Consider the following 24,376-nt stretch of genomic DNA (forward strand, 5'->3'; position numbering starts at 1 on the left):
AAATGACTTAGTAACCAAGCGAACTAACTCTAATGTAAACTCTCTTTTGCATCCTCCAACACGTAGTTTGGTTTATAGTGGATAAGAACAGGGATTTTTGGAAATTTTGTTCATTCTAGTTGGTTTCCACCTCATTTGCACACGAAAGAGATGCTCATCTTGCACCTTTCCCGCAAGAGGATTGCGGCTTTTGTCGACACCCTATATATCACAACTTCAGAGATGTTCAACATTAGTCTTTCTCTGGCTGTCCGAGTAATGGTGCGGCTGGTGGAATCTCCTTAAAATAAAGGATCTTTACAAAGCAGATCTTTACTACTAGCTTTCAATGGGAAAAGACGAAACAGGCATGCATCAGTTACACTTTCACACAGGGACGGTGGGGTTTGTAATCTTCAGCGGTTGGTACGGAACAACAGAGGCTCAGGGCGCACCAGTAAACGCATCCCAACTTAGCGAATTGCAATGATAAAGTCCAGCATGACAAATCAGTTTGCAGTCCAAAGCAAGTGCATGTTTGTCCATTAACCTCAAATGCTTGGGGGTACCATAGTGCCTGACTTGTCATTCCATTTCTTTGTCACGCTTAATTTCAACCGCCCACTTTAAGTCATCTTTTCGCTAATAAAGCCCTTAACTTATGAGTCTGTAGGATATCTGCCGGCGAAATATCACGCCGTTCAGTTGGTTGGGAGATATCGTGGAAAGCGAGTAGCTCAATAATTTTGTCGTGGTCGAAATTTAGCTTTCACTGCAGTACAAAACTATTGAGAAAGATCAACCTCTCCCGACGAAAAATCTACTATAGAAGAAGCGAGCCCAACCTTGTCCAGAGGCCAGTCGTATACATCATAAACATACAGCGTATAGTGTCGCAGTTGTTGACTATGTCTATGGGTAAGTGGAAAGCCTTTCCCATAAACGCGTCACCATAATTTACTACAACGTTGTACCTTCTTCTTCACATTCATCAGGCCCTCCGGAAAAGAACGGTGGAACAAATGAGTACCGCCTTCAAGGTCGCCGTAGCCAGCGCAGCTATTGGGCACATTGGCAGTTTCTCCATGATGGCCGCAAGTGTATGGGCCTAACTGTTTATGACCAATGAGGACACGGCACTTTGCTTGCTTTTTTTTTTAGAAAAAAACCTTCGCGATAACACTACTGTCCAAACCTAACTTTACAAAGGCAGTTTACAGTTCAGTTTCGCTAACATTAGCCGAACGTCTCGTATTTCGGTACACAAAACTAACAAATAACACGGATGGCAAATCACTCTGTAGTAGCAGTATTTCTTGCAGGCGAATTTCCAAGATGCATGTCTTTTAACAGGTTAGAGGATACATTAGCCAATGTACAGCCCAGCCACCTAAGCTAACGTGCTCCAATGAGCATAACCTTACTTTAAAACCAAACAATTTCATGGTCCGAAAATTTTTTCTCTTACAGCCTTATTGAGGTGCGAAAGCAGTCGGGCTAACAACTGCAGGTCTAGGGAACTACAAAAATGACCGCAGCAAACTAACAATAATCAGAGGGGTCAGTTGGATAAAAATATAGCAAATTTCTATCGCCCATCACCAACTTGCCATGGTCATCGACTCGCACTTTTCAAGAAGCGCGTGTCTATTTTGACAGCACTGCATTGCAGAAGCGACATGCAAAATTAGTGAATCATTCTCCGGTCCACGAAATTGGCTTGGATGAGATTCACATGCATTGTGATAGCTCAACCATTACATCAATACCTTCAAGCGATAGCCTCGTGGTTGTTCCATTTTCACTGCAGGTGAAAGGGAATAGCGCAACGTTGTCATACGTTAACACAAGGCGGATTCGACCTATTCATCTGTCTTAGGTTTTACATCAATCTAGCGTTTGGACGCACCAAGCAGGAAGTTCAACTTGAAAGAGTCAGTTGGTTTGCATCATTAGGGAAGCGGCGGCTCTCACCCGTAAATAGGAACTAGTAAAGTGTTAGTTACTCATGACTTTTAGATAAGTTGTTACCATTGAGGACGATATCAGTGTTGACTGGTGGTACTTCATAGCCATGCAGTTATATCAACTTATTTGGGGGGAACTCTGCCACACAAACAGATATGGTCGGTCCACGAAATTGGCTTGGATGAGATTCACATGCATTGTGATAGCTCAACCATTACATCAATACCTTCAAGCGATAGCCTCGTGGTTGTTCCATTTTCACTGCAGGTGAAAGGGAATAGGGCAACGTTGTCATACGTTAACACAAGGCGGATTCGACCTATTCATCTGTCTTAGGTTGTACATCAATCTAGCGTTTGGACGCACCAAGCAGGCAGGAAGTTCTGAAAGAGTCAGTTGGTTTGCATCATTAGGGAAGCGGCGGCTCTCACCCGTAAATAGGAACTAGTAAAGTGTTAGTTACTCATGACTTTTAGATAAGTTGTTACCATTGAGGACGATATCAGTGTTGACTGGTGGTACTTCATAGCCATGCAGTTATATCAACTTATTTGGGGGGAACTCTGCCACACAAACAGATATGGTACAATGAGGGCCATAGTATTGGCCAACCATATGCACTTTCAAGTCCAAAGTAACCAAAATTCTGTAAGACAATCGGAATAAAAACCGACAGTAAGAAAACGTCATTGACAGTCACTCTAGCGATGCACTGCCTGTGGTGGCCAAGGAGGCGAAACTTTGGCTTTACCATTAGTTGCTCTGAGGTTAGAAACAGTGGGACCGTTGACAGTCACTCTAGTGATACACTGCCTGTGGTGGTGGTGGTGGTGGCCAAGGAGGCGAAACTTTGGCGTTACTATTAGTTGCTCTGAGGTTAGAAACAGTGGGATCAAACAGCCCTTGTAAGAAAAACGGCTGCTCTTACAAGTAAAGACTTTTCAAAGGATAACAACAGTTCAGACGTTTCCGTGGTGGGGGTGTTCCTCGAGTTCGGACTCTTATCTGACACATTCAGGTGGGTCAGCGAATCATATGGAAACTGCGATGCCTCGGCATGCCGAACCATCAACCACCGGAATGAGCGTTATCCTCGACGATTCTATAAGAAGCAGCGATATGGGCAACCTGTGATTGCGATTAGGATATGGAAGAGACTGTAGTAATTCTGAGTGAGTTGTTGCAGTCCACCATCCTATTCGGAGTCTCCACTGCCCTGAGGATTTTCTCGAAGATATTGGAAGTTATCGGCTTCAATGGTATCAGTGACGCATAGCATTAGGTTCCCTCGTTGTCGATTCTTCCCGTCCTTCCCCTTTGAGGATTCATAGGACTAAGGTTAGTCACTAGTGCTGCTAGGCGAATAACCAAGAACATCGTCGAACTACAAAGCTACTTGAATCGAATGCATTGGTCAATAAGATAAGTAAGCGATTTATTGGGAAGAACCAACAATCCCAGGAGATATGCAGCTCTATTCGGGAAGTGATAACAAATTAAGACTAGATTTTCTCCAGAAAATATTTTAACCGTTTTACTGACAAAAATACAGACAATGCAATCGAGCAGAACGGATGTACACTTTACTCATCGTGTTGACTTGGTTTATCATGGGACATCTAAGTTCGATCATTATGGGCTGTTGGAAGGCCTGATTGAGTAGGACGTTCGTTCACAGTGAAGAAGTACCCCACGAAAACAGCGGGGGTTTTAGTTTTAGTAGAAGCCACAACGGAACAGACTTTCAAGCATAATAAACTGCTGCATCGTGTTTGGACAACGGAATAGAGACAGGAAGGAGGTGTATGCGTTCGAAAGGTTAAGTGGACACGAGGCCACATTCCAATGTCCTTCAAGGCAATAAAAAAATGCTTGTATTAAGAAAGTAGCCTAAGCAGTGATACTTTTGTCTAAACCCAACTGGTGCAATTGGTCCACGAAATACGGACGTCCGTAACGTTCATAGTGTGATTGCTGCTCTAAGGAGAGTGAAGACACAACTGAAGCAAGCCGATCTTCGCCTTTTAGTTGACGCTTTGTCAAAACTTCAATTGGTAGGCCGCTGGTATGTGCAGCTTCCGGGGACAGTATGAGCATTGTGTGTTCGAACTGCGCCGATCGTAGACCATCCGTTGTGACTGCAGTCCACTTGTCTGGCCAAAGTTCATCACGCCACGTGCCCTCATTAATCATGGGTTCGATGGTGAAACAATGTCCAGGTTTCATCACGCCAACGGCCTTGTTACCTGGAAACAAGATTCAGGGAGTATAGCACATTAATGGAGACCGCCTATCCGGATTCGTATAAGGAACGCTTCAGTTTAACTTTGAAATGCGCGAAACTTCAGATTTTGTGGACAGTTTTGGTAAGAGATCAAGACAGATGGTGGAAAGAACACTGTGAGGCTATAAAGACAAAGATATAAAGATAAAGCAGCATCGAGGTTCTATAAGAAGTAACAGAGCTTTTTTTAATAGGCAGAAGTGAAAGGTAAGAAACGGCCCGAATTTGTACGAAAAAAAGAGAAAACAAAAGCTCGATTTGGTAATGAATCTTGAAAGACTTGGCCCAAAGGCATGGTGAGGGCAGTACGCGATTAGCTGAAGGCGGATTGGCTTATGCAGACAAGTAAACCGATCGTCCTACCGTATATGAGAAAAATAGCTGGAATTTTAGCAACCAAAAAGAATCCTGGTGGCCCACAAACCAACGGCAATATTGAGGTGTTGAGGGAAACATCGACCAGAATACCAGAACCAATGTTGTTCATCAAATTAACTACATGGACTGCCATACATACTGTGTTGAACAAACAGGACGAAAACTACCTACGCGGATGAAGGGACACACTACAGCTATCAGAAGCCATGATCTACTCCCTCTGATTTCAAAACACGAAGATCAAGGACACGGATTCTAGAAGGCGTGGAGGTCCTGGCGAGCGGAAACATACGACAAGGGGATTTTTCCAAAAAACATAGTACTCCACAACAAACTCCACCAAGGGGAGTATAGCAACTGACCCAATCTACGTACCACCACAAGCGAAGGATCACTAACTCAACTACCGGATAAGGTGACAAGAATGATAACCGTGGGATCGACGGTTCAAAGGTCACATAGAATGAATCGGAAAGGCCAGCTTCAAATGTCAATCAATCAATCAATTGATCAATCACGGAGCCAGTTAACGATCCAAACGAGCAACCATAACCAGCGCCCAGTTCCCGCACCCGGCGTCTACAAGACATATAGTAACACAAGAAGAGCACGCCTTACGATTAGCTGAGATTGGCTTATGCAGACAAGTAAACCGATCGTCCTACCGTATATGAGAAAAATAGCTGGAATTTTAGCAACCAAAAAGAATCCTGGTGGCCCACAAACCAACGGCAATATTGAGGTGTTGAGGGAAACATCGACCAGAATACCAGAACCAATGTTGTTCATCAAATTAACTACATGGACTGCCATACATACTGTGTTGAACAAACAGGACGAAAACTACCTACGCGGATGAAGGGACACACTACAGCTATCAGAAGCCATGATCTACTCCCTCTGATTTCAAAACACGAAGATCAAGGACACGGATTCTAGAAGGCGTGGAGGTCCTGGCGAGCGGAAACATACGACAAGGGGATTTTTCCAAAAAACATAGTACTCCACAACAAACTCCACCAAGGGGAGTATAGCAACTGACCCAATCTACGTACCACCACAAGCGAAGGATCACTAACTCAACTACCGGATAAGGTGACAAGAATGATAACCGTGGGATCGACGGTTCAAAGGTCACATAGAATGAATCGGAAAGGCCAGCTTCAAATGTCAATCAATCAATCAATTGATCAATCACGGAGCCAGTTAACGATCCAAACGAGCAACCATAACCAGCGCCCAGTTCCCGCACCCGGCGTCTACAAGACATATAGTAACACAAGAAGAGCACGCCTTAATGCTTACATATCGACACACTGCCGCTCTACTACTCACTGAGGATGTCACCTCGGTTGGTGACGAAGCGTCTGCAATCAGAATACCCGAAACAGAGCAACAAACAGTTGGAGACAACCATAATTAGAACCCGATCCATTAGCACGCTGTGCGTAAAGAACAGCTCCACGAAATTAGACGTACAAGATTTGCGCAAACTGATTGACAGCGTATCGGAAATTTCGTCCTGTTTAGGATTCCTCAAGACGTTGCTCAACACAAAAAGCCAATTCACTTGTGGCATCACCTTGTCGGGTTGCTCGACGGCTGAAACGCTGCTAGCAGAAGCCAGGACATCAGAGGTGGATTCAAATCAAGGACCACCGGGTCGGGCCTTAATTAAAGCGTTGTCTTGATCAGCTGTTGTTTTGATGCCAGTTACTACACGATTATGGGGATTCTGACCAGCACCCAGTATCAGGTACAACTGATACTAACATAACGCCTGGCAGTTAGCCATCAGCCAGTTGGTTACCGTGAAGCTATGAGCAAACACCAAAGTTGGATTAGGAGGACGATGCCAAAAGTTGTGTAAGGTTACAGTTAGAGGTTCGAAAAAATGGCAAACACATAAAGCATGTGAATATATCAATGGGTCTTCGTACGGAAACTTACGGGCATAATGGGGAACATTCGGCGGACAGTGGAACAAGCGGTGGATGCCATGGCCAGAGTATGTTCGTACGACTGAAAACCCATCAACAGCAGCTTGCTTTGTGATGATATCTCCCATTTCACGATATTTTACACCGGGGCGGACTGTGAATAGTAGAAACAGCGGGAAGGGAGAAACACAACAACCAGATCTCACAAAATAGTCAAAACGCTACAAACTAATATGGATGCTGGTTTGCTTGTAACATCGTACACAGGATGCACATAAGGGGTGAGAAAACCTGTGCAATTTAATATTGATTATCAGCACAGTTACGGATGCTATCTTCATCAAAAGTACAAATATGTGCGGCTTAGGTAAACTATTGCGTACACATGTAAAGCTAGTATAGAGACGAAATTGTTAGAAAGCATGCTACAGAAAAACAAGAAGTGTCTGTTGGCAAGATTGCAAGCTTCACAAAATACACTGGATCCGTTTGCCGGGCTGCCCACTCAACTCAACCAGTGCTTTCAGGAGACATCCCAGTGAGATTAGTGATATAAACAATATCATGGATTTCTCTACAGGATTCTACAACATTGAAGAAAACTTATAGTAGAGTACAAGCCAGCTCAACCCGTGGGCGAGATATCTAGGATTCGGCTCTAGCGACAACGTGTCTGCCTCTTCATTTGAACTATGGTTGTGTGTCTACCCAAGACATGCCCATTAAAAAATGTCCCCATGCGAAAGAATACTCAAACCACTAATTGGGATTTAGCCCTAAATGAAGTTGCCGACACCCACCGTAAAACAAAATAAAGGTACAACAAACCGAATCTTAGAAGGCTATAGTACCATTGATAGTCAGATATGTTACTGACAACCTGCTACTTCCGACCTCAATTGAGCGGGGAACAACACATATCTCGATGGACACAGCTTTAAACGTCCGGTCTACAGTGTTAGGGAGACGTTGTGAGTGAAACAATCTTCGAACTTTCAACAATTTACCGCCTTTTCCCGTTGGACGTCTGACATCATCCACGAAGTCCTGTGACACCTGACGATATGTCGAACAAAGTATCCGAGACAGTAATAACCTGGGTACCTAGCGAGAGAAATACGCTGAAACAGTAAGTCCATATAGGGTTGCTACTAACAAGTTCCCAGTTCTTAGGATAGACCATCCATTGGGGTAGATCACCGGAATTCTGAGAGGTAACTTAAGATGAAGGTACCCTGATGCCTAAAAAGGAGTAGAAAGAATGCGTGACCCGATGCACACGAACCTGGTTTGACTGGAACATAATGCGAAGCGGAAAGAATTCAGTAGTGTACCCTGTGTTGGTAAAGCAGAATCGGTCGTAAGCACACACAGGAATCTTTGTCAGGCAACTAACAGAACAAGCGAAGTCAAGAAGACTAATACGCGCCATAAATTATCATGCACGCACTATTTTTAAGGCAAACCGTCAGTTCACCTTAGGTGGAATGTGAAATGCTACACAATTTGCTGCAGTTTTGAAAGAAGCATTAAAGATAGCACTAAGTGTCTCTGAAGCAGTGATGAAGTGCTACGCCAGTAATAGCAAGATATCCAGGAGTATCTGCTAAATATGCTTACTGGAAACCGCTGTATAGGATTTCACGATTTCACATCAACTGCAAGAACTAAGAACTAGAGACCTAACTCAAAATTTTTCACAAGCATACTTGCGTGACAGGAAAACCACCTCGCTCTCGCGTGGCGAAATGGATGAAGACGGGGGTTTTTCGTTCATATCATATGTGCCTGAGTGCTTTATTTGTAGAGACAAGTAAGGTTAGTAAGCGCTAGCCATTAGCTTGCAAACTAAGGAGGTTACAAATACCAATCTTCCAGAAACCGGTTTGTGGTATCACGAACTAACGAGAAGCCCAATGGCTTCACACAATGGTCTACCTAAGGGTAGAAAAACCCAAAGCAAATAAGCCATAGCCGAAAAGAAAAGCAGGTAGGTTTGACGAACGAAGAGTTGTCAAACTTATCTCTATGCTTCACCAAAAACGTGCGAAGCCCGTTTAAACCCTGGTGCACATATTACACAGGGTGGCGACTTCAAAGGGAGATTTGAGATCCACTCATGGACCCTAATTGGCTGTTTTCCTTAAGACCTTTTGCGACCTTCCGACGTCAGGGTAAACATACTTTGACCACAATAATGACAATGCCAATTTGGGCCGAAACCGAGTTCTGGATTGAAGTACCTCTAAAATCACTGCATCCAAGTACAGAAAGTGTCACTTAACGAAAATTTCCCATATTACTAGAAACAATCTCATGTTTTCCCCAAAGCAAACCGTGGGTCACGCCCAACACATTAAAGTTATGGAACGTCTTCTGGTCAAGTGGACGCCGTCCACCGATGCTGACTACACTACTCGCAAAATTTTGGCCACCATTTCCAATTCACCACCGCCCAAAGCACCAATTCCAGAGAAGAATACGAAGCGCCTATTCGAACAGAAGAGGTAGTAATCGCCACATTAAAGCCTTATCATAAGTAAATCTATGGGATTCATGCGTGAGTGTGAGTGTTAATAATGACATCAACAGAAGAGGGAGTTGAATTCACAAGCAGAAACAGTCGCTCGAACGCGAAAGAAACATTGGGGGCAGCTGAGGGCAGAAGGACCAGGAGTGTAAAACTATATCAAACGCGAAAGTTGGCGATATGCTGAGGAACTCCTGCAAAACATAGGAACGACTGCTCTTTCAACGGCAATTCGGCTGCTGGTTACAAGAAGGGATGCCATGTATTTACCTGCCATTTGTAACTTGTTTGGATGCGAATTGGAAAGAAACCTATCCGCTGATGAAGAGACTTTTTCTGATAAACCTGACACTAGGCCAGTGTGTTTTACGGAGTCTGCGAAACACGGGTTTAGCAGGTTGGTTAGCAGATAGATTGCGAGACTTCAAATTACGGTGGAAATGACTGGTTTTTTTCATTCTTCGAAAAAACGCACATAAGCCGATCAACACTAATATGCCTATGCAGGTTTGTAGCACACCTGTGTGGTTATTTGAAACATCTGGTCAGATGCTCCACTGAGCCCGCTCTTTGAAGGAATCTTAAAATCTTGTCAAGTCCGACAACATGTACTCAAGAATACACCAAGGTGTGTTTCAACCAGTCACTTCAACGGAGGTTGCTGTGGGCGTCCCATTTCAACATATTATAAGTCGATCTGGCTATTTGGTGCGACAGAGAAGGTCGACTGGCTATGACAGATTTACGTTGCTATGTTGTTGGATGAAGTAGTCAGGGTAACTAGCATTGCATCCAACACTGAAATGCAGTCGTACCTAACCTAGTAGATGAGCCATCATTGCACGTGTTAAAGCGAAAACTGATGCGTTCATCGTTCGAGAAGACGTGCTTGAACCTTGCGAGCTGTAAACGGATGTCAACTTGCATCCACAAGTCCGTCCACGCGCATCCACAAATACCTCGTAAAATGAAACATCGTCCATAGTTTGGGTGTGACAAGCTCGCCTAGGTGGTGCGGATCACAGCTAAATATTAATTTATTCTGGCTTCAGCGTGTGTTGAACCTAATCGTTCCACGAATGCGCAAGGCAGACATTAGTGGACTATGGAGATAAACCATCAACACGTTGGAACCGGGTGATCTGCAGTATTACGGACGTGTTTTGGGCCAAATGTACCCTTGAAGATTGAGACCATTCCAGACCGTGGTGAGTGAGACGCAGGAGTGTAAAGTAGAATATCACAGCACAAGGCAAGCACCGGCCGCAGCTTCTAAGAAGTAGTCGGGTCGAGATGATCGAATTATCCACATGCTTTGGTAGGTCACAAACGGTAAAAAGTTGAAAGTATAAATTGGCTTGTGTGATAAGACCAAAACCTCAAGATAAATGGCAAGGAATGGTTGAATATGAAGGAATCAGAGGGCAAGGAATTACACGTACCGGCATCCATTGACTTCGCGAGACACATGTACGCGTTCTTTACCAATCGGATTGATCGGTCATCGGGACGGCCCACGAACACAGTCTCATTAACATCCCCGTGAAATCCCTTGTGAAAAGTGGTAATATCCACTGGAAACGAAAGCATTTGTATTTAAAAGGAAACGCAGAACGTATACCGTAGTGTTAGCTCAGGATGAACATGTGTATGAAGTGGAGCAAACAATTAGATTCAAGCTATTATTGATCCAACTTTGTTGTTACATGTGGATAGTAAGAGTATTTTGGCACTGTGGATAGGTATCTTACAATGAAGTGTAATAGAAAAATATATAGTTTTCAATAGCCAACAAACCGAGCATTTTTACAAATTTCATTTAAACCGCTTGACCCTGCATTCTTAAGGAAGTGAGATGTACTCTTTGAGGCAAAACGGTGATGGAGTCCAGAAGACCCGAACTTCCTTTCCACTTTCAATACGGCGTTTGACCGAAATTTTCTTCACCTTTTGACTTTCATCAACAAGCATGTTGGCGGCATCCTACCCAACCTACATAGGTCATTCTGACTTAATCGCCAAGTTAATAATGAAGCCCCACGTATCATTAGGTTACCGCCGTCAGTTTCTAGTTCGTTACACCAAGAGAAGGAAGTTCATTGGAGCAATTAGGTCATCATTGACAGGAAAGCAACGACAGCCACTGGACCGACGAGAACCTATTCAGTTTTTGGAGTCGAACGGGATCACGGAATCTTACTTATATGGTCCAACGGAAAGAAACCAACTCAGGGGAGTAGGAGTTGCATGCACTACCATTTCGAGGGTGAGCTGAGGTAGACATGTTCATGATGTCAGACAACAACCTGATGACTTGTGCCATCTCAGTTTGCCCTTACGATAACGGACACCCCTCTGTGATTGCTTGCTGTACTCTAGTGAACGTACTGAAACATCACCCACACACGCACCCATTTCGTTCGCATACTAACTGCTGAGTTGGTTTGGCGCGGCAGACTGCAAGCCTGTTCTCCGATTGGAAAAAGGTTGGACACTGAATGCGCAGGTTATGAGGAGAATACTAAGCGTGGGATGACCGAGGGGAGCTTGTAATTATGGACGAAATCTCTCGGATGGCAGTAGGCGATGGTACCGTCTTGGAGAAAACCGGTTTGACAGGAGCATGCTGTACAGTTGTAAGCAATTGATGGATTTGAAGCACGTAAAACAGTGAATCGGACGCATTTATCTGACATAAACTTTGCTTAATTTGATAACTACTGCCACACTCAGCTCAAGCTCTGGTTTGCAACTAGCGTGAGAAATCCAAGAGAATTCTTAAAAAGAAGCGTACATCAACTTACGGTTGAGAATATCACCGTCCTGAAGTGGACGCTGGTCTGGGATTCCATGGCAAATGACCTCATTGATTGACCTGGAATATAATGAAGTTGATTAGGTGATTCTGGAGTAGTGTGCGTGCGAATAAATAGTATACAGGACTGCACCACCAAACCGAACAACATGATGCCCACCGACTGTGCGAAAGAATCATTCGTACACAACTCAGTGAAAGACTGACAGTGTAATTACAGGTCTAGAATTGCTGCTGGAAACACAGGACGAACAAGTTTGCACTCGAATTCTAGAGAACGCGTGATCCCTGACCTTCAGACATTATGACCAGCAGATATGGGAGCTACAGCTTTTTGCAAACAACATTCTAACGTCGGATCGCTAAGTTTTGGAAACAGCTACCGAATGTCTTTGGGCACTATTGTGCGGTCGGCGATAAGCTCTTTGACTAAGCTCCAGAGAGGCCTCTCACTACACCATCATCAACACTGATGCTTAGCTGCCGTACAATCATAATTTCGTGGAAAGCCTTATTGTGAAGAGGAGAATAAAAGTGCGCGGGGGGACTTAGCGCTTGCCTACCAATCATTCTGTGAAGCCCACACATGCAGGGGCGAGATGGCTGTGGTTGGAGAGCGAATTTACTGACCGGAAGGTCAGAACCTGATCTCTGTATCTCGACTTCTGTCAAGGCTTGGACAACCTGGGAGTATCTCAGCCCTCGTGCTTCCTTCGGGTTGCGTGGCAACTAGGCGCGGGTGCTAAGATGAACCAACTAGTCAACTGAGTAGAATGGACCTTGAAAATTCAGGAAAACTGTAACTGTGGGTTGCTTATGTGAATGGCGTGTGGCATATTTCGAAGATTTGGTCAACGCAATGAAGGACAAAGGATGGCAAGAATCACGTTATGACCGGGGTCAAGCTGATACCTTTGTGATTACCACTCACCGCGGGCTCTTTTTGAAAATGAAAACTATCACAGATTCTCCCCAATTGTCAGAGACAGTCTCGTTTCCCAAGATTCCGGTGAATAGATCAGACAGGCGTTGACTAAGAGCTCTACTCCCATCCTTGAAAATGCGGGTGGAAAATCATCCGGACCAGGAGCTTGGTGACACTTAAGAAAATATGTGCAGTCGCGAACCTCTGAGGCCGTAGGGGTTTTGATTACTTCACTCGTGGCTCCAGTGCAATTTCGGAATCCAAATGAATGGCAAGTGACCACGAGAACTATTTTTGAGTCAAGGTGTCCTACTATTTTGAGGATGCTCGTGCCAAATTGATCCGTGGCGGTAGTCGTGTGGATCAGCCAAAATAATCTTCGGGCATTCCATACCTTTTGGGCCTATTAAAGTCCCTTAATCTTTTATGTCTGCAAGGTTTCACGGTCGGCGAGCACGAATTGGTTGGCTTGGTGTCCGATGATTCGTCGGGCTGGATTATGTTCTGGGTCAGCGGGAAAAGTTCTCCGAGATTCAAGCAGTGACACTGTTCTGTCTGATAGCCAGTATTTGAGCAGACCTAGTGGCGCCGTACAACGATGCGGCGAACTTGTTCCAGTACGAACTGATATCAGACGGTGGAGCGATTGGAATAGATTCCAGGCGGTTTTCATAAAATAGTATTAATTCGGGAGCTGCAAGGCTCTCAGTTACTAACATTAGGCGGCCTCAGAAAGCGAAAATAGGAAGCGGTCCGGACGAGAACCGAAATAAGTGTTCAGAAATGAGCTGCACTTAGTTATTGATCCACGCCATCGGTAACTAATGGTGATGTGATCAACTTGGGTTGGTAGCGGAGACACCGTTTGAGGACACCATGTATCCAGGCAAATGTTGTTACTTGGAGGTCAGTACTGGATGAAAAGTCTGCGGTCAGCATACAGCTGAGGCAGTCGTTTACCGCTGTTCGTGTGTACCGAGTCCAATGCAAGTCGACTACCCAATTAAGTCACACATGTGCTAAGTATGCCTAATTGTGCACTCATATCTCCAGCAACCACAACGTCTGTACTTTTGGTCCACCTTAAAAGTGCATTTAAGGCCTCATTGAACTTGTCTTCGATTATTAAGAGCTACTAATCGGTTGGGGCGTAAGCAGGCACCACAGACACGCAAAGAATACATTTCCGCTTGTGAAACTTCTTCACAGACGATACCAGACGAATAGCACAGAGGCGACTATCAAAGGGTGCTCACAATCCAGCAGGGGTCCTCCCGCTCGGTTGCTTGGGACGATGCACACCTTGCCGCAGCGAACTGTGCATTGCTAGAGATGCGCAGCCGGAGAGTGGCGGATCAGTTAGCTGAACTAATGCGCTTACATCTTGAATTCTTGTTCCTGAAACAAGGCACACACCAATGCCAAGCGAGTCTAGTGTGCGAGCAAGAGCAGCAGGGGGCTGTGGGTACCGGATGACGCGTAGAGGTTGTGACAAAGACTGATGCGAGACGAATGAAGTCGCCAGCTAAAGCGTGTGAAAGAGAAAGAAAAAAGGCGTCAACAGTAGTCTGTTTTCGCTGTAAGCAGCAATTAAGGCAACCTGGGCCTGGATACTAACACGGAGGCCAGACCTGGACAGGAGGATGATTAGGGTTCTCATTCAAACCCTTTGGTCTAAAAGCATAACCACAGGGCAGTGGTGTTTGGCTGGAAGAAGGTTTGTTATTGGCAAGCTTCGATAATCGGTTTGCTGATCGGGTACGAAGTGAGCTTGTGGTAACCATGGATAAATAGGCTCTGAGAAGAAGATCGTTAGAAGCCAGCATGAATCGTAGGATGATCCGAAACAGACAGTTGGTTCAAATCCAATCCCACCCACAACCAACCGCATCCTGATTTATGTGACCATGGTTGGTTAAGGAATAATCGTCCTCAGGTGGTACGATGGTGTCTTCGAACTGGGTTTCCGGATAGGTACAGACCACAAGAAGCGCATAGGCCAGGTAGTCTGTAAACCGTAGTTCGTGCACAAAAACTGAAAATACAACCCAGTCACTTTCCCGCCAAAGGAAGTAGATCAATTTGGACGTTCATTCTTCCAGCCAGAATTACAACGTCGGAATTTGTTACTTGGCCAGAAAAACTCGACAAGCGCCTCAGTCGAATTCTGGGCCACTTTATGTTGGAGCATAAACCGATCAAACGAACGACGTGTATTTATTGGGGCAGTTCGCTCCTTGGCATCAATATACAAGAGTCTCTAAGATGACGCTGTTCCGAAGAGGTTAAGACGACAACGGTACTGCAATCATACATTAGAGTTTTGGAGTCTCAGCACAAACCGAGCTCCAAACTCGAGACCGTTCTCACCGAAGCAACGTGCTGATCAATAGGTCCGAGGATGTGGATACTGAAAGCCAGAATGTCGATCTGGATCTCGGAAGAACTACGTGGACGGGTAGGGACGGAAGAGTAAGGAAGGGGCAACGTAGGAAGTTTCATCATAGTCGCCAAAACAACAACCTTTGAAACGTCCTAGTCTTTCATGTTCCACAAGGAGGTTGACTTGAGGAACCCCACTTCAAGCCTCTGATACAGTGTTCTGACCCAATCGGTTAAGGGGGTGAGTTTGCCCATCCTAAAGGCACACGGAACTTGGAACGCTGCCGCACATAGAAGATGCTTTTTAAGAAGCAGCGAACACTTACTTTTTCAAAGTATTCCGACTAAAGTTGGCGGTAACGGTAAAAAAAACTGGGTGTTCGATGCAGTAGGTGAATTTTCTGGCGTTTTCAGAAGGACTGGTAACGAAGGAACACCGCAGAAAACTTTGACCGAGATCAAAATAATTCTCAGCGACTGTCTGGTTGTGGAGCTGACATCAGATTCCAGTTCCGGCACCGAACCAATTGTTGCTCCAGAGCGCCAACCCGCCAAGGACGCATCCACAGGTTAACCTATGGAACCCTTACAAAGCTCAAAGATACGCCGAACACCTAGTCAACCTACTTCTGAATAGGCGGATGAAGGAGTACTTGTCAACATTGTAGACGATGTCCAAAACGGTTCAAACAAAAAAAAAGAGCTTCCACAGAGGTGATCCTGTCTTCTATAAGTCTCGACACCAAAAAGTAGTGGGAAATTGGCATTGTCGAGATGACAGCTCAGTCGACCGATGAAGGAACCAGGCAGGTGATTGTGAAGGTCGGGAGCTTTCCATTGTGACGTATGCCAATGGTACCTTCTGAGGTCTTGAACCCTAAAGGCATGAACCGCTAGAAGTGAATCGATCGGGCAACTGCTCACTCTTCCGGTCCAATCTTCATGCAACTCTTATAGTTGGGGCGGTGTTTCTACTCACAAGTAGCCTGGTTAATGGCTGTTCGTCAGAAGGCCGTTTTGATCCCCTGTTGCTCGTCCCTCGTTTTTCAGCTCCCGCCTAACGTTTACTATTACTCTAGTTAACCATAAGGAAATTTTGTCGCATGTGACGAAACGACCGACCGAGAGATCAAATCTAAGACCCTCGGATGGCAGCGGATGGTGTTATCCACCACACCAAGTCGGCTTCCTAAGGATGCCATCTTTAAATGATGCCTTTTTATTACGTTTTACCTGCTAGAGTGTGTTGATTCGCTCTAAAAAGACCTAAGCACGCGTTTTGATTCAATTTTCTGTACGTGTTGCTTTGTCAAGTTCTCTTATTTTTGAGTCCAACAACCAGTTGCCTATTATGCCAGAAAGTTTCGGCCTCCCTTTTGATTTGTAACTGTATAATGCCCATTTACACTGTCCGATTATTCGTATCCGTGCTCTTCGTATATACTCGTTACTGATTCCAGAAAGTCCTACTACCTCACCGATCCTACGGATTTGCAGTGTGACTGATTGTACGTTCTACCAATACACACTGTTCATTCACCGATATATTCATAGAACTCGCAGTTAATGCAGTTCCACGGCCACTTTCTGTCTTTTCATATAGCCCGGTACCTACTGAATAACAACCACGTTTTAGCGGATAGCTTAAAGCGCCCTGTAAGATCTTCATGCTCTCGGATCCTATATCGTGATTATCAGGTCGTCTATCTTTAAACAAGAGGTCCGCAGTGGGACAGATGGAGCAAATGGCCGTAGATGCATTCTTGATAATATTCAAATCTCTGCGAGCCACATTTATCCGCAAGGCCATTGTGATCGCCCAGGAAATGGCTATCTCGAGTAGTTAGTCGAGTCGGATAGTGACATTTGTTGGTGACAGGTTGACAAACAGAAATACTGATTGCGACAGAGGTCGTCATACGAAGCAAATGGTCAACTCACGTGCAACAGGATTTTGGGAAGTTGAAATAGTTCAGTGGTGAGGGATAGCAATCACGTTCTATACACGCCTGTAAGAAAGCACCAAGGGTAAGGGATAGACACCAAAGCTTCGTTAAAACGGATATGGGAATCCGAACTCCATAACTAACGATAATAAGGTGCGTAAACAGTGCCTGAATAGTTATGTATTTATGACCACTATAGTTCTATTTTGATGGTGACAAATGTGGTTAAAATAGAAACTCTACAGATTGCAAAACAGGGGACGTCATTGGTTAGGATTCGCTTTCCTAAGAGGTTTAGCGTGCACGGAAATCATAAGGAGCCATGAGTCCAAGTTAGTTTACCAACGTTTCCACTCGGCAATAAGCTTAGCTCTTCGGCTAAGATAGGAAAAGGTAGAAAATCCAAGGAAGTTCAAGGCATTACCGTTCGAACAAAAGGGCCAGAAAAGTGAAATATATTCTGACAAATATTCTCATTTGCACATGAAGTTGGTTTTGAGAGGATACTCGAGTAAATCCAGCTGGATTTCTCGTTTATAGTCGGTTTAAGTTGAACATCAGGTTGGCGCCTACCTGACAATTTCCACGAACGAAACAGATTGTGGGCTGTGTAAAAGTTTTTAGCAGCCTTGTGAGCAGTGTGCTACGTCTACACAACATATTCTGCCTTTGTTCGTTACACTGCATGGCAGTTTCACATAAAATGTGGATCAGAAACATGGACAGAAAGTCAAAAGCAGACATCAAGAGATGACATCTTTTAGCTGACACCCTTTTCAGCATCCTTTCATTTATTTCACGCGTTCACTAGTTAACAGGAGTGTAAAGCGAACTACTACGAAGATGAGCGGGTTCCAACGGAGCCCGGACAGTAATCAAAGTAATTCATGGAGGTATTCACGACGTACTGAAAGTCCGCGGCGAATGAGAAGCAGGCGCCAAGCAAAAACGGTTCGTGGGACAACCAGGAATTCACATACACAAGTCTAGTGATAAAAGACAGAAAACGGCTGTCCTTGTCTAACGTGGGGAGAGATAACAAGGCTTGTAGTGTCGGAATCGTATGGTAGGTTTAAATAATCATGAGACGGCTCGTCAACCATTTATTGATTGGTTAACTGTCGTTTTGAACTGTCCTTCTGTATTGGTACAGCTATTCTGGCTATTCCACATCAAAACAGGGAAGCAACAGATTCGAGTTTCGCTATGACTGGAGCTTCTCACTGGTATATCCGCGGCTACATGACAATTAGGACTGCATTCAACCAAACCACCATTACTACACCAAAGCCAAAACCTGTCTAATCAGGTGAGGATAGTCGCCGGACGTACCACCTGCCCGCTACATGGCACAAAGTTCCATAGCTGTGCCAGTGACCGGCTCGTCAGCACTTGTTGGTCATGCAGCGTGACGGAAGTTCAACTGAAACATCACGGACTGATCCATTAATCGAAACAACTAAGATTGTACGAACTTCTGGAGGAATAGTGACCAAAGGGGAATTAATTAATCGACTCCTCCTGAAAGGCGACTTTGCTTCAGGTCAATGCGCCGATCGCAAATTACTAGGCTGTAGGAAAACCCTCAAACCAGACAGAATATCTGACTATCCGCCAGGTCTGCTGATACACACGAAGCGATTTGTATTGGAATTCTCTTGAATGCTTGGGGGGTTTTACTCCATAGCGCAGAAATTCACAAGTGGTTCAGCAGGGTATTTTAGTATAAAATGTGGAGTACACGAGGAAATAAGTCAAAAAGACACCAGTGCACGTAGTCGAGTTTATTACAATCAGTATTCCTGTGGTCATCTCAGGGTTGTGACACGGAAGATTGACTGGCTGGCTTCTGATAGAGAATAACCGGTTGGGATCAATATCTTCATCGCCACAATGGCATAAAATTAGAGTCGAACATCAAAACCTCACTGCCGCACGACCATAAGTTACGACGAGTTTGTATCGGGGAAATAAGGGGGAGGAAAAGGGATCAGCAGCAGCCTAGCACAAACGCTGCCAGGTGCGTACGCCCCCGGACAAGCATCTAAACAACACGGATACAGTCGAACACAAGAACACCACTGACCGATTGGCAGCCGTATCTTTCAGTATCTTCACCCCAGCGCAAGGATAAGTACACGGACCCTATCCCAGGAAGCACATCAATACTGAAAGTACCGGGTTTTTTGTAATGGCGCTCATACATTTGCCAAGCCAGCTCTGTGTTTGTAACAATTTGAATTGGACACGAAAGCGGTGATCCTCTTGACGGGCGATATGTAGTGCATGACAAATCTACTAAAGCTGGATAAATTCCTCAAATGAGGCTTCTGCTGTAGAACCGATATACTCACTATTCAAATGCCCCGTTGCAGAATCGTTTGCATTAGCGAACATGCGTTCACGCTTGCAGAGATTGGCCGGGTAACGAATTCGGTTCGTCGCACATATTACTGATATTGTGCCAGTAACAGAAAAAAGCTCCAATTAAAAGTGGCACTGGGACGTTGGTCCTTGCTTAAAATCTTGTACTGTCAGAGTGAACGGAATGCAGTGCTCTCCATGTATAAAATACGTCTTGAAGAACATTGGGACTGTTTCCCACAAGGGGATACTGCTTGTCAAGGGGCTTCATATAGAAAAGAGATCACGGAAAGCATTGGCATGTTCTGTTGTACTTAACATACATTAATTTCATACACCGTCGTTTCCTTTGACCTTCAATGCAGAACAGTTTCAAGGATGTCCCTTTCTCCAATGGACAAACACTTCCCAATATATGGAAAATATTCTCATATTTTCTGAGCATCCTGTCCTTTTTCCGACTCCAGTTGATGATTATCATGGCTCAGGATTTTTTACTCGACAAACTGAACGTAACTTGACAAAGGATGCATACCCACTCAGCCAAGCGCTAATAGCTATCAAATGTAAGCAGTCTGCTGTAGGCAGATATAGATTCGTGGACGTACACCTCCGTCCACTAAGTGGCGATACATCTCACATTGCGACTGACAGTTTACTGGTGTTTCTGATACAATTGGACTTCGTTTCTTTGGGATCGCGGGCCCAGGTCGGAGACCACGATTCCAGTCTATTTTTTTCTTGATTTCTAACGCCTGAAAAGACGTGCATTACTCGGCCATTTTCGCTAACTTTGTGTCAGGGCGGTCAAACGTAGAACACCCGAGGCACTTGTGGATATGAATCTTCAAAACCACTCTTGACGGAAGGCGGTCAATTATGACAGGTAGCAAGCTATGGCTCAGCGTGAACGACAGATGTTCCCACGTTATAGTCAAAACAAAACGTCCTCATTTTCATGTTTTGGTTGTTACGTTAAATTCGTACTCCACATATCGTCATATACTTAGCACTTGATGAGCATGCCCATGCCAAATGGTTGTGACTAGGAAACCACATTCGTTTAATGGAACCACACTCACCTCATGGACTATCCGATCGATTTCGTCCGTTGTCACACCAACTTGAACGGCATTCACTCCCTCTTCTAGCACTTCTCGAGCAAGCTGAAAATTAATTAGAATAAGCAGGATTACAGAAACCCCAATCGAAATAACCCCTAAAATGAAACCCGGTAGGCCAGCCGCTAATGCGCCTAGGTATTTATACACAAAGATAGTGGTGAATGGATGGTAATAGCCGTGAGTAGGTTGCGCAGTGGATCAAATGCGAAGGTTGCTTAGATCCCCAAAGGCCAACGGTTTCAAGCGACGCAGATCTCAAATAAGAAATCTGTGTACATATGACACAAGAGACAAGACAAACTCCGGGAACAGGAATCAAGCCTGCGACTTCCCAACTACTACTTGAACTGTCTACACTGTATATGGGGAGAATCAGATGGACACATCCATGAAGACAACGTCACAGTGACAAGATGGACAACAAAAGTCTACGTTGAATGGTACCAATTCATTGCTTAATAGTCTAGAATAACCCTAGCCTCGTGTACCCAAATCTGAAAGTGAACCAAAATGCTCGAAAATACGCCTTTATGTATTCAAATGCAGAAGTTGACTGCTGCATTCCTATAGCCAAAAGTGTCTCAGTAATCCTATAGACCACACTAGCAGTAAGGCACTTCCGCGAGGTGACCAGCATGCTCATAAATATGGAAGTAGCGATGCTATCTCTTTCGAGGAAGAATGGGTTAGACAGAGTCAGCAGAATCCAACCTCCCAAAAGTTGATCATGACCACCATGGACTTGACTACTGTGGTCGAGAGCCGGATGCTGGTCAAAACGCACCTATTGTGCGCAACAACATCAGCAGTCAGACAGTTCTGTGTCTTCGGGCCAAACCCGTCCTCACTGTCATCGGGAGGGTTCCGAAATGTGACCTCAACATCCGCTGCCTTTCGAGAAAGAACCTCAAGTCAGAATCTACGGGAATAAAGTCATAGATTCTCTGACTGCTTTGCGGGTCCGAATTTCGAGTCAGTTATGGTGAAAAAAGAATAAAGTTTGGAGAACCTTTCCAGTTACCACAACCTTCTAGTTTGTCTATCCTAAGACCGAATCGTGACAGGACTGTCGATAGATACCAAGCGCTCCAACTTCCTTAATGAAGAAGCAAGAATACATTGTCAGCATGAGGATGCACGAATATCTATCGGAAAGAGACTGACCTAAAGCATCAAAAATGATAGATGAGAAAGGAGAAATGTTCCGGAAATGGAACATAGCTTTCACACTGAAGTAGCCGGTATTTATTCCACCTCATTCGAAAAACTGCTTCAAACAAGTCTAGTGTACGTGAGGCTATCATGGAAAACGAAGCATCTATTTACTATTAACAAAACCGATGTCTACAAGGCTCGGGTGGAAAAATCTTAAGGTCAATTCAACTGAATCTGCGCCCCAGTTGCACCACTAACAGCAACGAATCGTATGGAATGGAAAGCCAACCGTTCATGTGTCTCTAAAGAGGAGGTTCGAAAAGAACCAGAATTCTTGGAAAAAGGCACCTTGCCCCGAATAGCTCGCATTGACCGTGTTCAAAGATGGCGCAGTAGAATTTGTATCTGGGACCACAGGTGTGATCTAACGAGCTCAGAAGAAAGATGAATTTCCAAAAGGCGCCAAAACAGAGCTTGGAAACAATTGAGGTGTCAGTCTTAATGCTATTCTTTTGAAAATTCTCGAAATTATCATCCTGTGAAGAGTCAACAACAACAACCGAAAATAGCCAATTCATGGAAATGAAACAAGTTGCTGTCCAGATAAGGGATGAAATTACGAAACCTTGGCGTATTTACGGCCGCAATCATCGTCTTCCTTGGTCCGAAAGGAACTTTTGACTTAGCTGACCGTTCTGTTTTATGGTACCAGTAAACTAGCAAAGGCATTCGGGATATATTTATTTCATTTTGTCACTCACTACATTCCAACGCCTGCAGACGTATAAAGGTCTACGCTGAATGTTCTCCTGAGTTCACTACCAAAAACGATATTCGACGGGATTGCTCTTCCTCAGGGTTTGACTGATTTCGCAGGTGGGTTGAATAATGAGGAATCACGTGAACTGTCTACTACCTCAGGAGTGCGGCTATGTCCATGGGAGAGCCCAGTCGAAACACAAAATTGGTTACATAATTTGGCTCACCAAGCCATTGATTTCCGCATGCACTCTGCATCATCAAAATAGAGTGGGACTTCAAGATTGTATGAATTCACCAGTCTAACTGTTGCAAAACGTTGGGTGGAATTAATTAATAAGCAATGAAAACAGGAAAACAAGGTCCAAAAATCACACACAAGGCGACAGTGGTATGTCATAGTCATTTCTCTCGGTTGAAGACTGACGTCTCTGTGGCTAGGATCTACAAAAGTGGTCGCAAATGAGAAAGGGAGGTAACAAAAGATACTAAAAAATGATAGGAAGTATCAGTGGTAGCATGTTTTCCCTTATCCACCCTGCTGCGTGAAGCCAGTAAGGCAGCTCTGACGATCTTGCCACGGAACAGTCAGTGTGGCATGAAATTATTGATATTCGCACAGATCACGGTTGTGTGTAGGCGCAGATACTATCATCGTGACGAAACCTAGAAGGAGGAGCATTAGAACCCTCAATGAAAGGCTTCAGCTCAAAAGCATGAGCGCAAAGTAAAGGTGTCAAAGAATACCAGAGTAGTGAGAACTTCAAGGGACATGGTGCACACGTGTTTCTCTCCCCCCTCCCCCCTGAAACGACCTCTGCCTGCTCACCAACCTGGTATGAGAAACACTGCGAATGTCACGCGGACAACCTCCAGTAAAGCTCAAAGCGTCAGGAAGGTGCACAAACGGCCAGTTTCTTCGTGACGGATTTAGATAGTACGACACTGGGCGAGTCGCTCTTCTTCCTGTTTCGTCTACTTTAGCGGCGGCCAGAGCACGGCTACGAAAACCACAGTACTGACTTGGTTGAAGGAACATATGGGCGGTTAAAGGCCTCTGCCACGTACTTCAAACGATCGCTTCGGACAAATTGTGGTTCCAGCAGTTCAGGCCACATGGTCGCTCTTAGGTAAACTGATACAACATAATTAAGGAGAGACATAAAAGAAACCACTCCCTTTCATAAATCTGGGGAAATTTGAGTTGAGCTATACCAGAATAACACTGTTAAGTGTAAATGTATATTGGCACGGAAGTAGGCAGTTAAATGAGTGTGTACAAATGAATTAGCGGACTTTACCTTGCAGGTAACACGCATGCGTTCGGCTTCATCGTCGTCCAAAGTTTGAATCATGTGCGAACCTTTGGCCTGGCGCTCAGAGTGAGGAACACCTAAAACTGCCAAGAGATATGTAGTGGCCTACCCGACTCCGCATAGTCTGGTCGCTCGATCATATCCGGGAGAGTGCGAGTAGGCGTCTAGAAGGGTAAACACTGTGAGGAATACAGCAATATACTTTTGCTGCTGGCCTCAATGACCCTGTGAAAATATGACCGGCAAATTCTTCATCAACGGCTGACGCAGGCGCAGTGCCCCCTGAAAAAGCACACTCTAACTGGTAATTGGCAAAACAATACCAGCAGCCAAGTGGATTGTTTTGTGAACTTTCCAAAACTGTTTGAAACATTCCTACAACTTGCACAATAACACTGGAAAAGCGTACCTGAGAGCAGAAAAATGAATTGGTAATGCCCAACTTCAGACACGTAGGGCATCTGAGCGTGGACGGTCTACCGCAGGCCGGAGTAACGCAAATATTCGCCAT

At 44.7% G+C, this 24,376-nt stretch overlaps 3 protein-coding genes across 3 annotated transcripts in view; 2 read left to right on the top strand and 1 right to left on the bottom strand.

The window, feature by feature from the left end:
* T265_04771 (hypothetical protein) overlaps positions 1-1,108 on the top strand; it is a gene marked incomplete at both ends in the record, with an annotated part of 15,919 nt that extends 14,811 nt beyond the window's left edge. Inside the window, one exon of the mRNA XM_009169596.1 lies at positions 975-1,108. Coding sequence (XP_009167860.1) covers positions 975-1,108 — 134 coding nt within the window. The remainder of the gene's footprint in view (positions 1-974) is intronic.
* A 2,316-nt stretch (positions 1,109-3,424) lies between these two features.
* Positions 3,425-24,376, bottom strand: T265_04772 (hypothetical protein; the record flags this gene model as incomplete). The annotated part of the gene is made up of 8 exons (XM_009169597.1): positions 3,425-4,193; positions 6,560-6,703; positions 10,522-10,653; positions 11,884-11,954; positions 17,143-17,210; positions 20,594-20,677; positions 23,851-23,970; positions 24,068-24,376. The coding sequence occupies 8 exons, from the start codon at positions 24,374-24,376 to the stop codon at positions 3,838-3,840; spliced, it is 1,284 nt and encodes a 427-aa protein (XP_009167861.1).
* T265_04773 (hypothetical protein) lies at positions 8,866-9,060 on the top strand (the record flags this gene model as incomplete). The annotated part of the gene is made up of 1 exon (XM_009169598.1): positions 8,866-9,060. A coding segment is annotated over one exon (195 nt), but the record flags the coding sequence as incomplete, so codon positions are not given.

The sequence above is a fragment of the Opisthorchis viverrini genome (assembly GCF_000715545.1).
Source record: "Opisthorchis viverrini unplaced genomic scaffold opera_v5_82, whole genome shotgun sequence".
NCBI classification, from domain to species: Eukaryota; Metazoa; Platyhelminthes; class Trematoda; order Opisthorchiida; family Opisthorchiidae; genus Opisthorchis; species Opisthorchis viverrini.